General features: G+C 47.6%; 2 protein-coding genes across 3 annotated transcripts in view; one reads left to right on the top strand and one right to left on the bottom strand.

Annotated features, from left to right (window-relative positions):
• The window catches only part of LOC139556274 (centrosomal protein of 85 kDa-like), an 82627-nt gene that overhangs the window by 36019 nt on the left and 29124 nt on the right, over positions 1–17484 (top strand). For both annotated transcript variants that reach the window (XM_071370009.1, XM_071370006.1), the window contains exon 3: positions 6658–7385. In XM_071370009.1, coding sequence (XP_071226110.1) covers positions 6658–7385 — 728 coding nt within the window. The remainder of the gene's footprint in view (positions 1–6657; positions 7386–17484) is intronic.
• LOC139556275 (phospholamban-like) lies at positions 8225–17256 on the bottom strand. Its single transcript, XM_071370010.1, has 3 exons — positions 17037–17256; positions 10335–10685; positions 8225–9638 (listed from the first exon to the last, which is right to left on the bottom strand). Exons 2-3 carry the CDS (start codon positions 10490–10492, stop codon positions 9629–9631), a joined length of 168 nt encoding a protein of 55 aa, XP_071226111.1. The 5' UTR covers positions 10493–10685; positions 17037–17256; the 3' UTR covers positions 8225–9628.

Consider the following 17484-nt stretch of genomic DNA (forward strand, 5'->3'; position numbering starts at 1 on the left):
CACCATACCCCACTGTGCAGCCACCATACCTCACTGTACAGCCACCATACCCCACTGTGCAACCACCATACCCTACTGTACAGCCACCATACCTCACTGTACAGCCACCATACCCCACTGTGCAGCCACCATACCCCATGGCTGTGTGTACAGGGACCGGGATCTGGGACACCATGGCTGTGTGTACAGGGACCGGGATCTGGGACACCATGGCTGTGTGTACAGGGACCGGGATCTGGGACACCATGGCTGTGTGTACAGGGACGGGGATCTGGGACACCATGGCTGTGTGTACAGGGACCGGGATCTGGGACACCATGGCTGTGTGTACAGGGACCGGGATCTGGGACACCATGGCTGTGTGTACAGGGACCGGGATCTGGGACACCATGGCTGTGTGTACAGGGACCGGGATCTGGGACACCATGGCTGTGTGTACAGGGACCGGGATCTGGGACACCATGGCTGTGTGTACAGGGACCGGGATCTGGGACACCATGGCTGGGATTGTGATTGTTAGAAGCAGGAGCACTGTAAGGAAGCTCTCCCCAAATCTGTGAGTTGTGGGGGGGAGCTGAATACTACCAGTCCCAGGCTTCTGCAGGCCTAGTTCCCCATCACTTTCTGTCTCTCTCTGTCTCTGTCTCAGTACAGTACTGCACAGCGCTATATTTTTGCGTGAATGCTGCAGCCAAATCCACTGCAGTGCACTCTGTCTGTCTGTCTGTCTGTCTGTCTGTCTGTCTGTCTGTCTGTCTGTCTGTCTGTCTCTCTCCCTCTCTGTCTTTCTCTCCAATCTCTATGTCTCTGTCTTTCTCTCCAATCTCTCTGTCTTTCTCTCCCTCTTTCTGTCTTTCTCTCCCTCTCTCTGTCTCTGTCTTTCTCTCCAATCTCTCTCTCTCTCTGTCTTTCACTCCAATCTCTCTCTTTCTCTCCCTCTCTCTGTCTCTGTCTTTCTCTCCAATCTCTCAGTCTTTCTCTCCCTCTCTCTGTCTCTGTCTTTCTCTCCAATCTCTGTCTTTCTCTCCCTCTCTCTGTCTCTGTCTCTGTCTTTCTCTCCCTTTCTCTGTCTCTGTCTTTCTCTCCAATCTCTCAGTCTTTCTCTCCCTCTCTGTCTCTGTCTTTCTCTCCAATCTCTCTCGCTCTCTCTCTCTGTCTTTCTCTCCAATCTCTCTGTCTTTCTCTCCCTCTCTCTATCTCTGTCTTTCTCTCCAATCTCTCTGTCTTTCTCTCCCTCTCTCTGTCTCTGTCTTTCTCTCCAATCTCTCTGTCTTTCTCTCCCTCTCTCTGTCTCTGTCTTTCTCTCCAATCTCTCTGTCTTTCTCTCCCTCTCTCTGTCTCTGTCTCTGTCTTTCTCCAATCTCTCTGTCTTTCTCTCCCTCTCTCTGTCTCTCTCTCCCTCTCTAATCTCTGTCTTTCTCTCCCTCTTTCTGTCTCTGTCTTTCTCTCCAATCTCTGTCTTTCTCTCCCTCTCTCTGTCTCTCTCTCTGTCTTTCTCTCCAATCTCTGTCTTTCCCTCCCTATTTCTGTCTCTGTCTTTCTCTCCCTCTCTCTGTCTTTCTCTCCAATCTCTCTGTCTTTCTCTCCCTCTCTCTGTCTCTGTCTTTCTCTCCCTCTCTCTCTCTCTTTCTCTCCCTCTCTCTCTCCCTCTCTGTCTTTCTTTCCCTCTCTCTCTCTCTGTCTTTCTCTCCAATATCTCTGTCTTTCTCTCCCTCTATCTCTCTGTCTTTCTCTCCCTCTCTGTCTCTGTCTTTCTCTCCCTCTCTCTCTCTCTCTGTCTTTCTCTTTCTGTCTCTGTCTTTCTCTCCCTCTCTCTGTCTTTCACTCCCTCTGTCTTTCTCTCCTATCTCTCTCTCTTAGCCTGTTTTTCCTTTTCTGCCGTAATGCAAATCAGAACCAGATGAGTGTGTTCTGGGTGCATTAAACCCCAGTCTGGAGTTTAACTAGACTCCTGTGAAAACATGAGGCCTTTCAGTTACTACCTCCCTACCTATATAAGGGTGGAAAACACAGACCTTGCCCTTCCAACCTCCCTTCTTTTATTGTGTCATGAATAACAGTTGTTAGAATGTGTGCGTGTGTGGGTGCGTGCGTGCGTGCGTGTGTGTGTGTGCGTGGGGCCCTTGCCCCTCTTTGATTTCATACAGTAAATAACATCTGAAATCACTCTTAATAAGGCCCAGGTATTTCATCAAGTATTCAAGCCTGCTGGGCCTCAGAACTCTGTGTAGTCTTTCAGAAATATTTTTGGGGTGCTTTTGCTCCAATAACAAGCTTATTGGCATCGTTTAAAAATATAATGCCACTCCCAAACTTGCAAAAGCCAAATCTTCTCCTTTATTTTTCTTGCCTTTGTCCTGAACATATCCTCCCGGCCACCAGTCTGGTCACCACTACGTGGTGTTTTCTCTTTGTGGTTGCTCCCTGGTGGCCCACTATCATATCAGTTACTATCAACTACTGTACATGGCAGCATCATCAGGCTGTCAGAGATGGTAGTCAGTGTTAACATACTGAATGCCTTTTCCAGGTTGTTAGACTCGTGTCTTCTTCACTTTGAGCCATCACGCCTTCCAGACTGCCTGTAGAGGGCTGTGTTAGTGGTCTGGAGGTCTGGTTTAGAATAACCGCATCCAGACCAGGTTATTGCACACAGCCGGCTAGGGGAGGAAGTGTTGTGTGAGACTTGGAGAAAGGGATTTGAGTGGCAGCCGGTCCTGTGTGGAATGTGCTGTCTCAACCAGAATGACTTGCTCTGGCTACACCACTCCTCAACCCCCAGCCCTCCAGCTGCTCTGGCTACACCACTCCTCAACCACCAGCCCTCCAGCTGCTCTGGCTACACCACTCCTCAACCCCCAGCCTCTCCAGCTGCTCTGGCTACACCACTCCTCAACCCCCAGCCCTCCAGCTGCTCTGGCTACACCACTCCTCAACCACCAGCCCGCCAGCTGCTCTGGCTACATCACTCCTCAACCCCCAGCCCTCCAGCTGCTCTGGCTACACCACTCCTCAACCCCCAGCCCTCCAGCTGCTCTGGCTACATCACTCCTCAACCACCAGCCCTCCAGCTGCTCTGGCTACACCACTCCTCAACCACCAGCCCTCCAGCTGCTCTGGCTACACCACTCCTCAACCACCAGCCCTCCAGCTGCTCTGGCTACACCACTCCTCAACCACCAGCCCTCCAGCTGCTCTGGCTACACCACTCCTCAACCACCAGCCCTCCAGCTGCTCTGGCTACACCACTCCTCAACCCCCAGCCCTCCAGCTGTTCTTACTACATCACTCCTCAACCCCCAGCCTCTCCAGCTGCTCTGGCTACACCACTCCTCAACCCCCAGCCCTCCAGCTGCTCTGGCTACACCACTCCTCAACCCCCAGCCTCTCCAGCTGTTCTGGCTACACCACTCCTCAACCCCCAGCCCCTCCAGCTGCTCTGGCTACACCACTCCTCAACCCCCAGCCCCTCCAGCTGCTCTGACTACATCCTTCCTCAACCCCCAGTCCTCCAGCTGCTCTGGCTACACCACTCCTCAACCCCCAGCCTCTCCAGCTTCTCTGGCTACACCACTCCTCAACCACCAGCCCTCCAGCTGCTCTGGCTACACCACTCCTCAACCCCCAGCCTCTCCAGCTGCTCTGGCTACACCACTCCTCAACCCCCAGCCTCTCCAGCTGTTCTGGCTACACCACTCCTCAACCCCCAGCCCCTCCAGCTGCTCTGGCTACACCACTCCTCAACCACCAGCCCTCCAGCTGCTCTGGCTACACCACTCCTCAACCCCCAGCCTCTCCAGCTGTTCTGGCTACACCACTCCTCAACCACCAGCCCTCCAGCTGCTCTGGCTACACCACTCCTCAACCCCCAGCCCCTCCAGCTGCTCTGGCTACACCACTCCTCAACCCCCAGCCTCTCCAGCCCTCCAGCTGCTCTGGCTACACCACTCCTCAACCCCCAGCCCCTCCAGCTGCTCTGACTACATCACTCCTCAACCCCCAGCCCTCCAGCTGCTCTGGCTACACCACTCCTCAACCCCCAGCCCTCCAGCTGCTCTGGCTACACCACTCCTCAACCCCCAGCCTCTCCAGCCCTCTAGCTGCTCTGGTATTTGCTCTACACACACTAACAAAGGAGCACTTTGTCAGAACCTCAACTAGCCGCGTGCCAGTGTCTCTATTAGCGCCCTGACCTAAGGGTTTCCCGGGGCTCAAGGTGAGCGGAAACTGAACCCATAAGAACTGAAAACCCACCAATGGAATCTGGGTGGCATGACAACAGGGTCTTTGTCTCAGTACAAATCAGTCAAAGTAGGCTACTTCAGTACAACTTGTAAACCAGTGCAATTGACCTCCATTCTGAACTAACGTTGCTTTCAAAATATTGCTGAATCTTTTAAGTTGATTGACCTTATAACTCGACAAAGGATAAAATCATAATGGATCATTTAATGCGTCTCCCAGTGCCATTTTCACATATTTGACAACATTGCGGTCGTTAGGCATGTGCATTTGGGGGATGTGATGTGAATGGCACTAATGAATAATTTGACATGAGGAGGGCTGACAGAAGGACTGCTCTGTCACTGCCCTGCCTGGCTGGCTCCTCCTCCATAGCATCTCTGTCACTGCCCTGCCTGGCTGGCTCCTCCTCCATAGCATCTCTGTCACTGCCCTGTCTGGCTGGCTCCTCCTCCATAGCATCTCTGTCACTGCCCTGCCTGGCTGGCTCCTCCTCCATAGCATCTCTGTCACTGCCCTGCCTGGCTGGCTCCTCCTCCATAGCATCTCTGTCACTGCCCTGCCTGGCTGGCTCCTCCTCCATAGCATCTCTGTCACTGCCCTGCCTGGCTGGCTCCTCCTCCATAGCATCTCTGTCACTGCCCTGCCTGGCTGGCTCCTCCTCCATAGCATCTCTGTCACTGCCCTGCCTGGCTGGCTCCTCCTCCATAGCATCTCTGTCACTGCCCTGCCTGGCTGGCTCCTCCTCCATAGCATCTCTGTCACTGCCCTGCCTGGCTGGCTCCTCCTCCATAGCATCTCTGTCACTGCCCTGCCTGGCTGGCTCCTCCTCCATAGCATCTCTGTCACTGCCCTGCCTGGCTGGCTCCTCCTCCATAGCATCTATGTCACTGCCCTGCCTGGCTGGCTCCTCCTCCATAGCATCTCTGTCACTGCCCTGCCTGGCTGGCTCCTCCTCCATAGCATCTCTGTCACTGTCAGGGTACAGGACAGTCAGAATCCTTCTCTGCAATGCTCTTTTTTTTTGGCAGAGGTTCTTTGGACTCTGTTTTTCTGGTCATCAATCATTGAGATTGATGTGACGGGACATTACACAGGTTCTGTGTTGGCCAGGAGCAGTACTTTGCTGCCTGTACTGGAGGACTGCCCTGACCTGTCACCATCAGACAGGTCCTCTGTCCTCCTCATCTGGTGGCAGATCAATGTGCTTTAGTTTAACCGACTGCTCAGTCCTCTGTGGTGTATGTTACCATGACAACTGTATTTCTCTATATAAAGGCATGACAAGGAATGACAAAGAAGTTGGCCCGGAGCTGAGACCAAGCTACTGTCCACCCACTCTGCCCCAGCTTCCAGACTCTCCCTGTCTCTGTGGCTTACTCTCCCCTCCTCTCCCTTTCCCCCCAAACAAAGCCAGGCTACTTACGGTACTTCTGCAACAGTACATTCCTGCTCTGCTGCATTGCAGAGTCCTCTAGTTTTAATAAGATGCACGGAAGCCCTGCTGGAGGCTTAGATGTCTTTATATTTGTCTATTTCTGTACATGATGAAAGTTGGATATGGGCCCCTGGTTGTTGCATGGTTCCATGATGTGCTGATGTAATGGGCTGAAAGGATTATTGGCTTGGAGTCCACACCTACCGGCGTACTCATGGATAACTAGTGGCTGTATTTTAGTCTACAGTAGTCTACAGTAGTACTAGTCCATAGGGTTCTTCCAATTAATTACAGGTGTAGAATAACAGTGAAATGCTTATTTATGGGCCCTCCCCAACAAGGCAGAGAGAAACGAAGAGAAATGTAGAAATAATAACGCAAGGAATAAATACACAATGAGTAACAATAACTTGGCTATATACACGGGTACCAGCACAGAGTCGATGTGCAGGGGTACGAGGTAATGGAGGTAGATATGTACATATAGGATAAAGTGACTAGGCAACGGGTTAGATAACAGATAGTAGCAGCAGCGTATGTGAAGAAAATTGTTAGTGTAAAATTGGTTAATTGGTTACTTGGTTAACTGTTTAACTAACTATTTATCAGTCTTATGGCTTGGGGATAAAAGCTATTCAGGGTCCTGTTGGTTCCAGACTTGCTGTACCGCTTGCCCTGCAGTAGCAGAGAGAACAGTCTATGAGTTAGACCTACTGCAGCCTTCTATGAACCAGGACACATTTCAGAAAACATCATGCCCAGTAAGATGTATGAAATGGTTCTTGGAACACGCTGTGCAGTACAATGTTCAGAAGAATCACTCTGAAGAACCTCCTTTGTTCCCAAAGTCTGCACTTCCAATAAAGTTGTGGTCATTTTGTTGTAGAAATGTATGTAGTTTGAATAAGTAAGATAGTCCACACATACTGTTCTGCTTCTCTAAGTGTCTTTCTCGTTCCCTCTCTCCTGTCCTTCAGACCAATCCAGCTCCAGCACCACCCTGTCCTTCCAGCCACTGCGCTCCCAGGGTGCCATCCCCACAGCCCACGTCATGCCCTCGCCCTCTTCCGGCACCAAGCTCAGCACGGTACTCTGCCCTGGGGTCAGCCCCTGGTCCTCCTGCCAGCTGCCCTCGCCCCTCGACAGTCCCCTGGACATGAAGGACCCCCGGCCCGTCCGCCGCTGGTCCTCCCTCACCCGCCTCAGCGTCCAGGAGAAGTCCAGCCCTGTGGGCCGGGTAGCATACCGCACAGACCCCCACGGCTCCCTGGACAGAGGCATGCTCTATGGTTACAGGCAGGACCCTCTGCGCCCCACAGAACCCTACCTATCCCAAGGGCTCCACCTGCGCTCCCCAGGGGCTGAGGCCCGGTACAAATACCCCCTAAGTACTAAGACAGACTCTCACTCTGCCTGCTCATCCCCGCTCAAACCCAACACCTTAGACCTGACCTACAGTGCCTTACCGGAGACCAAGCACCCTGGCGTCGGGCTGACGGTACCCAGCCAGAGGGGCCTGCCACTGGGCCACCAGGCAGTAGGAGGGTCCCCCATCCAGCCGGCGGTGAGGACCCAGATGTGGCTGAGTGAGCAGATGGAGTACCGGCCTCCCGGACCTGGGACAGAGCTATGTGGGGGCTTGTCGGCCTGGCAACAGGAGCAGCAGCAGAGAGAGAGGTTGCGTCAGGAGGCCGAGCTCAACCAGGTGAGAGGAGGGGATGAGGAAGTACATTTTTTATTTTTTTATTTCACCTTTATTTAACCAGGTAGGCCAGTTGAGAACAAGTTCTCATTTACAACTGTGACCTGGCCAAGATAAAGCAAAGCAGTGCAACAAAAACAACAACACAGAGTTACACAAACAAACGTACAGTCAATAACACAATAGAAAAATCTATGTACAGTGTGTGCAAATGTAGAAGAGTAGGGAGGTAAGCAATAAATAGGCCATAGAGGTGAAATAATTACAATTTAGCATTAACACTGGAGTGATATATGTGCAGATGATGATGTGCAAATAGAGATACTGGGGTGCAAAAGAGCAAGAGGGTAAGTAATAATATGGGGATGAGGTAGTTGGGTGTGCTATTTACAGATGGGCAGTGTACAGGTACAGTGATCGGTAAGCTGCTCTGACAGCTGGTGCTTAAAGTTAGAGAGGGAGATATAAGACTCCAGCTTCAGTACATTTTTGCAGTTCGTTCCAGTCATTGGCAGCAGAGAACTGAAAGGAAGTAGGCTACAGTATCTGTTAGACAGCTAGTCAGGGGACTCTGTCAAGTGAACTGAAGGCTCTTAGGTTGTTGTTGTGGGTGATAACCTGCCAGATTTTCAACACAATATGTGATGAGTCTGTACTCAAAGCTGGTCAGTATTTCCCTCCAAATTGTGCACGTTCATGTAGGACTAAATATGAGGGCATGAAGCCCTCTGGTGGGCGTCTGAGGCGTTGACGTTTTTCCTATAGACCAAAGATAAAAGTTGCACCTGCATTCCATAATTTTAATGAAGTCGTTACAATTTTCAATGAAGACAGACAAATGCTTTACAGTTTGTGTATTTTATCTTTATTTTATAACATTCTTTACAAAATGCTGTGCGACATAAGAAAGTGTGAAGTGGAGCCAGCGCCTGCAGATAGACAACACTATAACAGTTCTGCAGTAGTCATGCATGTTTCATCTTCAGACTGCAGAGAGCTTCTCTGTGTTTAGCTGGAGGTGTTTGCTGTATTTACTCTGTAGCTATTCATTACTCTGCCAAAACAAACGAATCAACTACTACTCCTGAACACGAAAACATTTGCACTACAGCACACAGTTATGTTAGGATATTGTAGCAACAACATTATATATCTCACTGAAAAGTTTACAGGCTTCGCCTGTACGTACCCATTTTTATTGAGTCAAGAATCTGTTGTACTTATCAACTACTAGTTTAAGAGCAACCTGAGTCTCCAAAGGGAAGGAACCTATAGGCTTCACTCAACAGTTACTCAACAGTTACATAAAGAACTCATATCACACAGCAAAGGACGGTGTATGGCTTTAATCATTTTCAGTTACATTTCAGTTGTCAGTTGTAACATGTGCTTTGGTCCTAATAGCTTTGAATAGTCGGTGACTGTGAGCGTTAAAGCGTTGAAATGATTGTTCTCTATGGCTCATATAAACCACAACTCTACAATAAGGATCAGAGAGCATGGATTTATCTCTGTGTTCAGTGCCCTGGCCAGAAGTAGATGTGGTGCAGTTTGGTGATTCTGCCACTAGAGGGAGGTAAACTTAACGTAAAGGAGGGCGTTCTATTGATCATGCCATGTCAACTTTATTTCATTTCTTTACCATCGGTGGGTGGAGTTTCATTCTCCTGTTAATTCATATTTTGAATCTTGCCATCCCATGTAACGATCTCATGGAATCCCAAACTCTTTTCTACTCTCCAGAAGCTCACAATGTTTAGTTCTACTCCAACAGCCTCCAACAGGCCTTTATTCAGTGATTTTTGATGTGAACTGTTGAATAATAATTAGTTGAAGCCATGGTGTATTTATATGACCAAATCAGAGCTAGAGGGACTCCCATCGGACCCTGTGGCCCTTGGGGACTGGAATTGCTCAACCTATGCCATAAGGTCATACTGTATGTCAGAGGTCAGAGGTTACATGAGTTTGACCAGGACAAGCATGAGGAGCAGCATGATGACGATGAGGAGGAAGTTGAGCATCAGGTTGAGACCGCGGTTGTTGACCAGGTCCATGGTTTCACTCGACATGGAGAGGCTGGGTTGAGGCTGCAAATGCCCCACGCAGAGGGATCAATTCTGGGCAAAGCTCTTCAGTTAAGAGGGTAATTCTGGAGGTGTCCTCAGGAAGACCAGTGATGGAGATGGTTTGATGGATCGTTACATCCCTCTGCTTAGCCCTCGCTGTGGTGGTCGTTGGTTCAGCTACAGAGGTCTGGGAGGGAAAACGGGCCCAGTGAGAGACTGGAACACTTACACAGACATACACATGATCATCACGCACATACAAGTCTGATTTCCTTGGGTTAATAGTGTCAGTAAGTTTATATTGTCTGTCTCTGTGTGGTGTGTGTGTGTGTGTGTGTGTGTGTGTGTGTGTGTGTGTGTGTGTGTGTGTGTGTGTGTGTGTGTGTGTGTGTGTGTGTGTGTGTGTGTGTGTGTGTGTGTGTGTGTGTGTGTGTGTGTGTGACTAGCCCAGTGTAGCCAGGTGGCTGTAGGCGTTGCGTTCTAGTGAGGGGTGGCAGAGACACTGTGCTGGTGACATGATGTGGAGCACGGATGACAGACCTACAGGAGGGTGACGTGTGTGACACACAACTGACATAAACTGCATCTGAGACCAACAATCTTCTACTGCTCACACACTGCACCTTTATAGTGTTATAATGAGTGATTTTAGTTGTGTCATTAAAATCAGGCAGAATTGATTAAACTCTACAAAAACAGAATCTGATCTTATTCTACACAAATTCCTTTCAATTTAAAACCAGTTTACAAAATACTAGGATAATCTCCATGTTTGCCACCCAATCCCCTCCTCCCCTCCCCTTCCATTGTTTGGCCCTCTTGAGAGGTCATGGCCCTGTTGGGCTGTAGCCTGGCCCCTCCCGGGCCCCTCTGAGGCCCTCACATCAACAACACGATGATGTAGATGAGCAGCAGGCAGATGAGGATGAGGCTGAAGTTGACAAAGAGCTCCTGCAAGTTCTGCTTGGCCTGGGGGGGCACATCCACCACCATAGAGGCCCTGCGGATGGCCGAGCGCATCGTGTGCTGCACCTTCTCCATGCTGGGGCTCGGTGCTGGGCAGTGAGAGGGAGTGAAGGGGCGAGAGTGCACTCTAGTGGTGGCTGGAGGTTAGTGCAGGACAGATGGACAGAGAGGTGGTGCAGATGATAGTGTAGTGGTGGGGTGGGTGATGGAGGGAGGTGGTGGAGGTGACAGGAGTGGTCCCGGTGCCCAGGGGTCTGGTGGAGCTGAGCTGGGGATTGGGGGCAGCAGAGAAGGTTGAGTCAGTGAGCATGCAGAAGACACAAACAGAAACACATTGTGGAACGGAGTCAGGAGGAAATGATCAGTCACATACTGTTCATTACTTAAAGGGTTGACCTGAAGGACACATTTTTCTCCCCCCTAGCCCATCATGGCCAACAACAGGAATAATAATCAAACACCACTCACTTTGGGGGCCTCATAACCCCAGGCTTTATAATCTATCACAGATCTATCTCCAGTGATTCTGCTCTTGAGTCCGGCGTGTTTGGACGGTTCTGCCCTCTCAAGGCAGACGACACAGAGGGGAGGATAATAGATTGATGATAAAATGGACTCCAACCTCCAGTCTTCTCACATAATTAATTCCTCTCTATAAAGGATATTTTCCGTCTGGCTGGATATGGCCAATCTTATTAGAAATTATGAAGGATGCGCCGCTATTTTTTCTGAAAAGGAGAACGGTTTTGTAGTTTTCTCTTTAAGAGGTTTATACGTTGCTTATCGAGTCAGGAGCTAGGTTTGAAGCGATGTTTGTAACCCAGGATGTTTCCGTTTGGTATTCAGGGTGTATTTGGCTTGTTTTTAAATGTGCCTTTGTATATTTTGGTATATTTGAATACTTTCAGGGTTCCTGAAGGTGGTGATGCTGTAGGTGGATGATTATTCGATAATTATATGTGGAATATGTGTTTCATGTACTGCACCCGCTTTAGACAGACAAATGAAGTCCCCACTTCTCTGCTGCGTCTCTGACAACTACACAATGGAGAGAGTAGGAGTTGTATAAGGTGTGTCCTATTGATCTGGCTTCACTGCGTTATCTCAGGCAGTGCATAATATGGAAGGATAAAACCTGCTGGAGATCGCACCCCTTATCGGAACGCACACTTCTGACTGGTGATGTGACCATTCAAACCTCTCAGTGGCTGAAGTGGTGCTGTTAAGGAGATTACTGTGGGTAAAACTCTCCGCCATTTTGTGCCGAGAATATGTGCAGTGCATTGTGATTGTCAGAGCAGCCCCACTCCTCTGTACTCCATCCAGACAGGCATTATCTCTCCTTCCAGACTCCTCTCTCCCCACAGGGTCTCCTCAGTGACGGGCATGCCCAGGGAAGGTGAGTCTGTGAGTCACTCTCCCAGCTCTTCCCCTGGGCCCTGCTGGTTCCCTGGAGGGAGGGAGTTATTTGGCGAGGCGGTGGCCGGGCCCGCTGACGACCTGCTGACAGCAGTTATCTGCCCGGCTCCAGCTATGTGCCAGCGGGTATTCTTAGGGCTGACCTTTGGCTATCTCACATGGGTGGAGTCCATTTCAACACTAGCCAAACCTAAACCCCTCTTAAACATGCTTCTGACCTGACCCTGTGGACACCAACAGTGAGGAGGGAGGGGAACTGGGAGAGGGGTGCCATGGGCAGGGAGCAGGAGAGTGTGGATTTAATGTGTCGGGATGTTGAATCTGAGGAATCTCTAGAGTCCTGATAATAAATCTGTGATGACTAAGGCCCTTTCCTCTATCCACTATAGCACCTGGCTAATCACTGTGATCACTAGCTCTGTGATCTCCTATAGATCTCTGCTACAGAGCCAGCAACACTAAGAGAGCAGTCTGTCTCATAGCAGACAACGAAATTTCAGCTCGTAGAATGCTGCATAGAACATTATTTTCATACATTTCTCATTTGTTGGAGTTGTTGTTTACATTCCATTGTGGTTGAGAGGAATGATAGGCTATTTCCTGCTGTTCTAAGGAGATCACTAGTGGCCACTTCACTGGCGCTCCCAGCCTGAGAGCTTCCAGCTCTGGAGTGGTCATGAGAGTTGCCCCCCTTCATGTCAAGACAAGGGGGTTCATTAATAATATCTCCCTTGGCACCACTAAACATGTCACCATCTACTCATTCACTGCCCCCTGGGTTCACCCACCCTTACAAGGGCCTTCTGAAGGGGAGGCCCAGAACCCAGCATGATGAAATGCTGAACAAATAGAGGCTGTTATTGAAACTAGGGGTGTGCCAGCACACAAGTACATGGACAAAGTAAACTAGTATTTTACAGCTGCCAGCACGCATCTCTCTTTCACTCAAACAGTGTAGTGTGAAGCGCTGTGTGCTCTAAACAACTATTGGCTAGTTCTTCTGTCTGTCAAGAAACGGTGCAGTGTATCGGTTGAGTCTGCTGCAACGATTGAATTAGATTAGATTGGATTGGGCTCCCGAGTGGCACAGCGGTCTAAGGCACTGCATCTCAGTGCTAGAGGCGTCACTACAGACCCTGGTTCGTTTCCAGGCTGTCTCACAATCGGCCGTGATTGGGAGTCCCATGGGGCGGCGCACAATTGGCCCAGTGTCGTTCGGGTTTGGCCGGGGTAGGCCGTCATTGTAAATAAGAATTTGTTCTTAACTGACTTGCCTAGTTAAATAAAGGTTAAATCATTTAATTTGTTTACAAGCCTCTCTCCCTCAGCTCTCATTTCCCCAGACAAAACACTCAGTCACTCATCTCAGAGCACAAGTCTCCACTTCTCCAAGCATCATGTATGAATCAGAATCCGTAGTCATCAAAGCTAGACTTTGGTTGGTTTTGTCTGTCAACTTGGCAGTAGGCCAACTTTGTCTGTTCGTATAATTATTCCATTTCTGACGTCGTTATGTGGTGATCCAAGCCCATGCTCGCTATTATTATTTATTACAGCCCAGGTACGTTTACTGGGCGTCAGATCATTAGATAATACAATGACAAATGTAGATAGTTTATTTTGATTGTACAAATGTTAGGCACGGAGATTATCCTAATGGCATAGGCGAAGTGTCGGGAGAGAAATGTTTGCTCCTCTCGAAAGTGAAAGTAATTACGAATACGAGTATGATAAGATCAGCACACCCATAATTGAAACCCTACAGGGACGTTGTTTTGATTTAAAACCCAAACACACCATTCTTCTTCATAAAAATGTTGGCATGGTTCTAAGGAGCCAGTGGGTGAAAAACAAAGAAGAACATTAAATCGAATCAAACCTAAGAAGGAAATCCTTCTGAAGCCTGGCAGAAGCATTCCCATGCCAATAATGTTCGTGTTTTTAAAATGTTCTGCTCTCTTGGCACAGTTGCTGTGATAATAAGTAATGTGGAAGCAGGGAGAGGAAGGCTTCCAATAGGCTTGGCCGTTAAACTGAACATCCCACGATGACATCACTGTGTGGCCCAGGAGAGGGCATTAGTTAGTGCCCTCCACAGGCAACAGTGACCGCCAATGTTAAACAGACCCAATCACAGTACATACAGCAGTGTGAACAGTGGTCAATGAATGTACGACTAAAAACTGTCTGTTCTATTTAAACAAAAATCCTCTTCATATCAGCCTCTTCCACCAGGTAATATTGACATTTAGATTACAATGAAATGAGAAGTGATTATCGGTAGGCTTGGGTTAGGAGATAGGTTAGGAGATAAAGCAGATTGCCTTCTTCATTTCACCCGTCACATTATTTGACATTATGAAGTTTACCGTAGTTCCCCAGAACAGTTGAGTCAGTCACGTGTTTGTTTGTAAATAGCACAACAGGAGAAAGCGGGAGCAGGGGGTCAATGCACAGCTGGATCATCATATTGTGTTAGCTTTCTACCGTGTTTGAGAAGTCAAATCCCTTTGGATGAGTTATCTGTACAGCTGCTATTACAGCTTGATTTCCTTGTGTTTTTGCTATGTGTTGCTATGTGCGTAATAGCAAAGTTAATCAGCATATTGGTGTTGAGAGCAATGCGGTGGAGGCAGCAGCAGAATGAGGAGACGAGAAAACAGCCCTTGCCTTATTGTCTAAGAAAAGTGAGGAGAGAGGAAACCCCAACTAAATTAGTTCTATAATCAATAACCTAACTGTTAAATGTGCCTGGCTTTATAAATCATCCATATAGTGTGTATTTACAAAAATAAGAGATCCTGCTTCTGTTGCCTGTTTGAATGTTTGTTAAATAGCCTACTGATTCTGTGAGCACCAAGCCTCACGCAACCATAACAAGTCGGATAAACAATTTCACAAATTCGTCTGTTTTTAATCTTTGTTATGCTGTAATAAAAGCTTTACACTTTGTTTTTTGTTAGAACAGCCTCTGGCATTATTATTTAGTGTTGTTTACACTGTTCCAAATTGTCAGAAAATGTATATTTATAATAATAATAACCCTTCTTATTGTTATTATTACCATTATTATTATAATAATAATAAGTAATGTCATTATCATTATCAGGCTTAGTATAGCAGCATTGTATAACCACCATTGAGCTGTAGGCCTAAGAGCGCATCCTGTTTAGTCTTAATAGCATAACTTACTACGGCCTATATTTCAATACTTCTATAGGCTACTGTATTAATCAATCATTAATTTGTTCGTGGCATCACACAGCATTCGAGTCATTCATGATTTGAAATGCAATCAAGCATTTTAGTTTCAAAATAAAATAACAAAGCGAACCTTGAATAATTAGCATAAACAATAAATAAACCGTTCCATTTCGGAAATTGCATTCACAAATGAATGCGACTGTTTTTAGTCTTTGCTGTAATAAAGGCTTTACAAAAAAGTGTTACAACAGACTCTGGTACGCTTATAATTTATTTTGTGTTTAAATTGTTCCAAACGGTCAGAAAAATTATATTGTAATCTAACAGCATCTGTTTGGCATACATAATATGCACGAAGCGCTTGCTCCTTACCTTCTTATTCTTGATCTCCAGTATTTTTCACAACTAGTCAAATTTATTCCACACATCTGACTTCCCCTTTACCTCCTGAGCAACCAGTAAACTTTGTCACGTCCTCTGCATCCATTTTGTTTGTTATAAGCAATTTTTTGATGTGATTATGATATGCTGTAAGTCAGGCCCTATTGGTCACGTGCATGCGATGCATACATGTGTCAGGTAAAGAGAGCAAGGGTTGAGGGAATAGGGAACGTTTTTCCTAAACAAATGAGGGATTTCGGTAACAGAACTTTTCAGTCAGTAATGGCTGTAATTATGTTGTAGCTTCAGAACCACGGACAGCGTAATAAACACTGTTCTGTGGTGGTCGCTGCAGCAGGGACGAGAGAGAGACAATGGGTGCTAGTCACACCATCACTCGCTGTCTTTTTTTTTTACACAGTCGCAGCAAGTCTGAGCCCGGCGCAGCACAATCAAATCAATTGCGGTTTGACCCCCTATAGTCATTTGTGTCTTAATTATTTCACCAAACAGTGAGCTTAAAGCGTCAGACAAGCTCAGTGCATATGGTTGATTTGATTAAAATACATAGGATGTGTCTATATATGGAAAAATACACGTACAATTTCAACCAATCGATTAATCAAAAGAACAGATGACTCGGTTGACCAAGATTGTTTTGGTCAGGGACAGACTTAGTACACAGTACTGTTGTTCCTTCAGACCAGCATGCATCAAAACGTTGTTCATTTGCACAATGTCTCTCATTCACATGTAAATGTCCAAACTCACCAAAAATGACATTCGGTAGCTCCTACCTATATATGTATAACTTTGTGAGCCAGATTGGCCTATTTAGCTATCAGCCTCCATGGAAATTCACTATTACTTGTGCTACTTTTTAGCATTCTGGTAATAGACGCACAATGTGCTTTTTGTGTGTGTTTTTGGCACCCCCTTGTGTACTAAGCCGGTTATACCGTAAATCCCAGTGTGAGAGAAGGACAGTATGATGATATGAAAATCTGGATACTGCCCAACTCTGCACTGAGGCAAGCCAGAATGGGTCATTTCATTCCTGTTCTTTCCTCCAGTATATGGTTTGTTGGTTGGTGGTAACCTTTTCCTGTCCACAGACTACACTCTCATTTCAATAAATAATTTCAGGCCTTTGCCAGATGCAAATGTGTGTGTTGTGGATAGGTCATGGCTGGCCTCTGATTCGTATGTGTGTCTCTCGTGCTGTGAACTACTTTGTATGTTTAGACAGGAGGACAGTTATGTTCGATACTGTTTTGTCCCAGACTGCAGTTCCCCATTGTCTCAGGATTTAGCCTTGATAACACTATTGCGTATCAGAAAATCATCATTACTCTCGAGACAAGTATAACTTTTCATGTATTTTTGTGAGTTTCTTTATCTGTTTGAACTCCTGTTAGAGCTGGCCCTGGTGATTACGTTTAAGAGACTTTTTGGAGCCCTCCAAAAATGCATTGTTATTAGTTTCAAATTAATGTAGATGATATCATTTTAGCCCAAGTTTAGCTGGAACTATATTACCTTTTTCCCTCTTCTCCTTACTACAGAGAAAGTTGACATTCCCATAGACAAATCGTCATCAGGATTGTGTTCTTACCTGTTCCAGCGGGGTGGATGGATTAATGGATAGATGGATGGGTAGATTCTGCTCTGGAGGTCACAGACAGTCTGGTGAGGAGGCTGGGAGAAAGGCTGTGAGTCCAACAGGCGAGAAGGTTCTCTGGCAGCTCTCTACACTATGTCATCTAGTTTATGGGAGGAAAATCAGATGGGCGGAGAGTAGAGAATAGAGAGGGGGAGAGAGGGAAGGGACAGAGGGATGTAGCTGCCTGGGGGGAGTGGCATCACTGGTATGGGGTCTGTTTATCCTTCTATTGTGGAAGAGGCATGGATGGGCCAACCCCCTCACCTGGCATATATAGGATAGTACCACTGTGTTTGATGTTATCAGGACTGGTTCTCTTCCTCCCTCTCTAGGAAGAAGCCTGCTGCTGGAGGACCTAAACCATCTGAAACCCCGGAGGAGTTGTGTCTCTTCACAGTCT

The sequence above is a fragment of the Salvelinus alpinus genome, chromosome 27 (assembly GCF_045679555.1).
Source record: "Salvelinus alpinus chromosome 27, SLU_Salpinus.1, whole genome shotgun sequence".
NCBI classification, from domain to species: domain Eukaryota; kingdom Metazoa; phylum Chordata; class Actinopteri; order Salmoniformes; family Salmonidae; genus Salvelinus; species Salvelinus alpinus.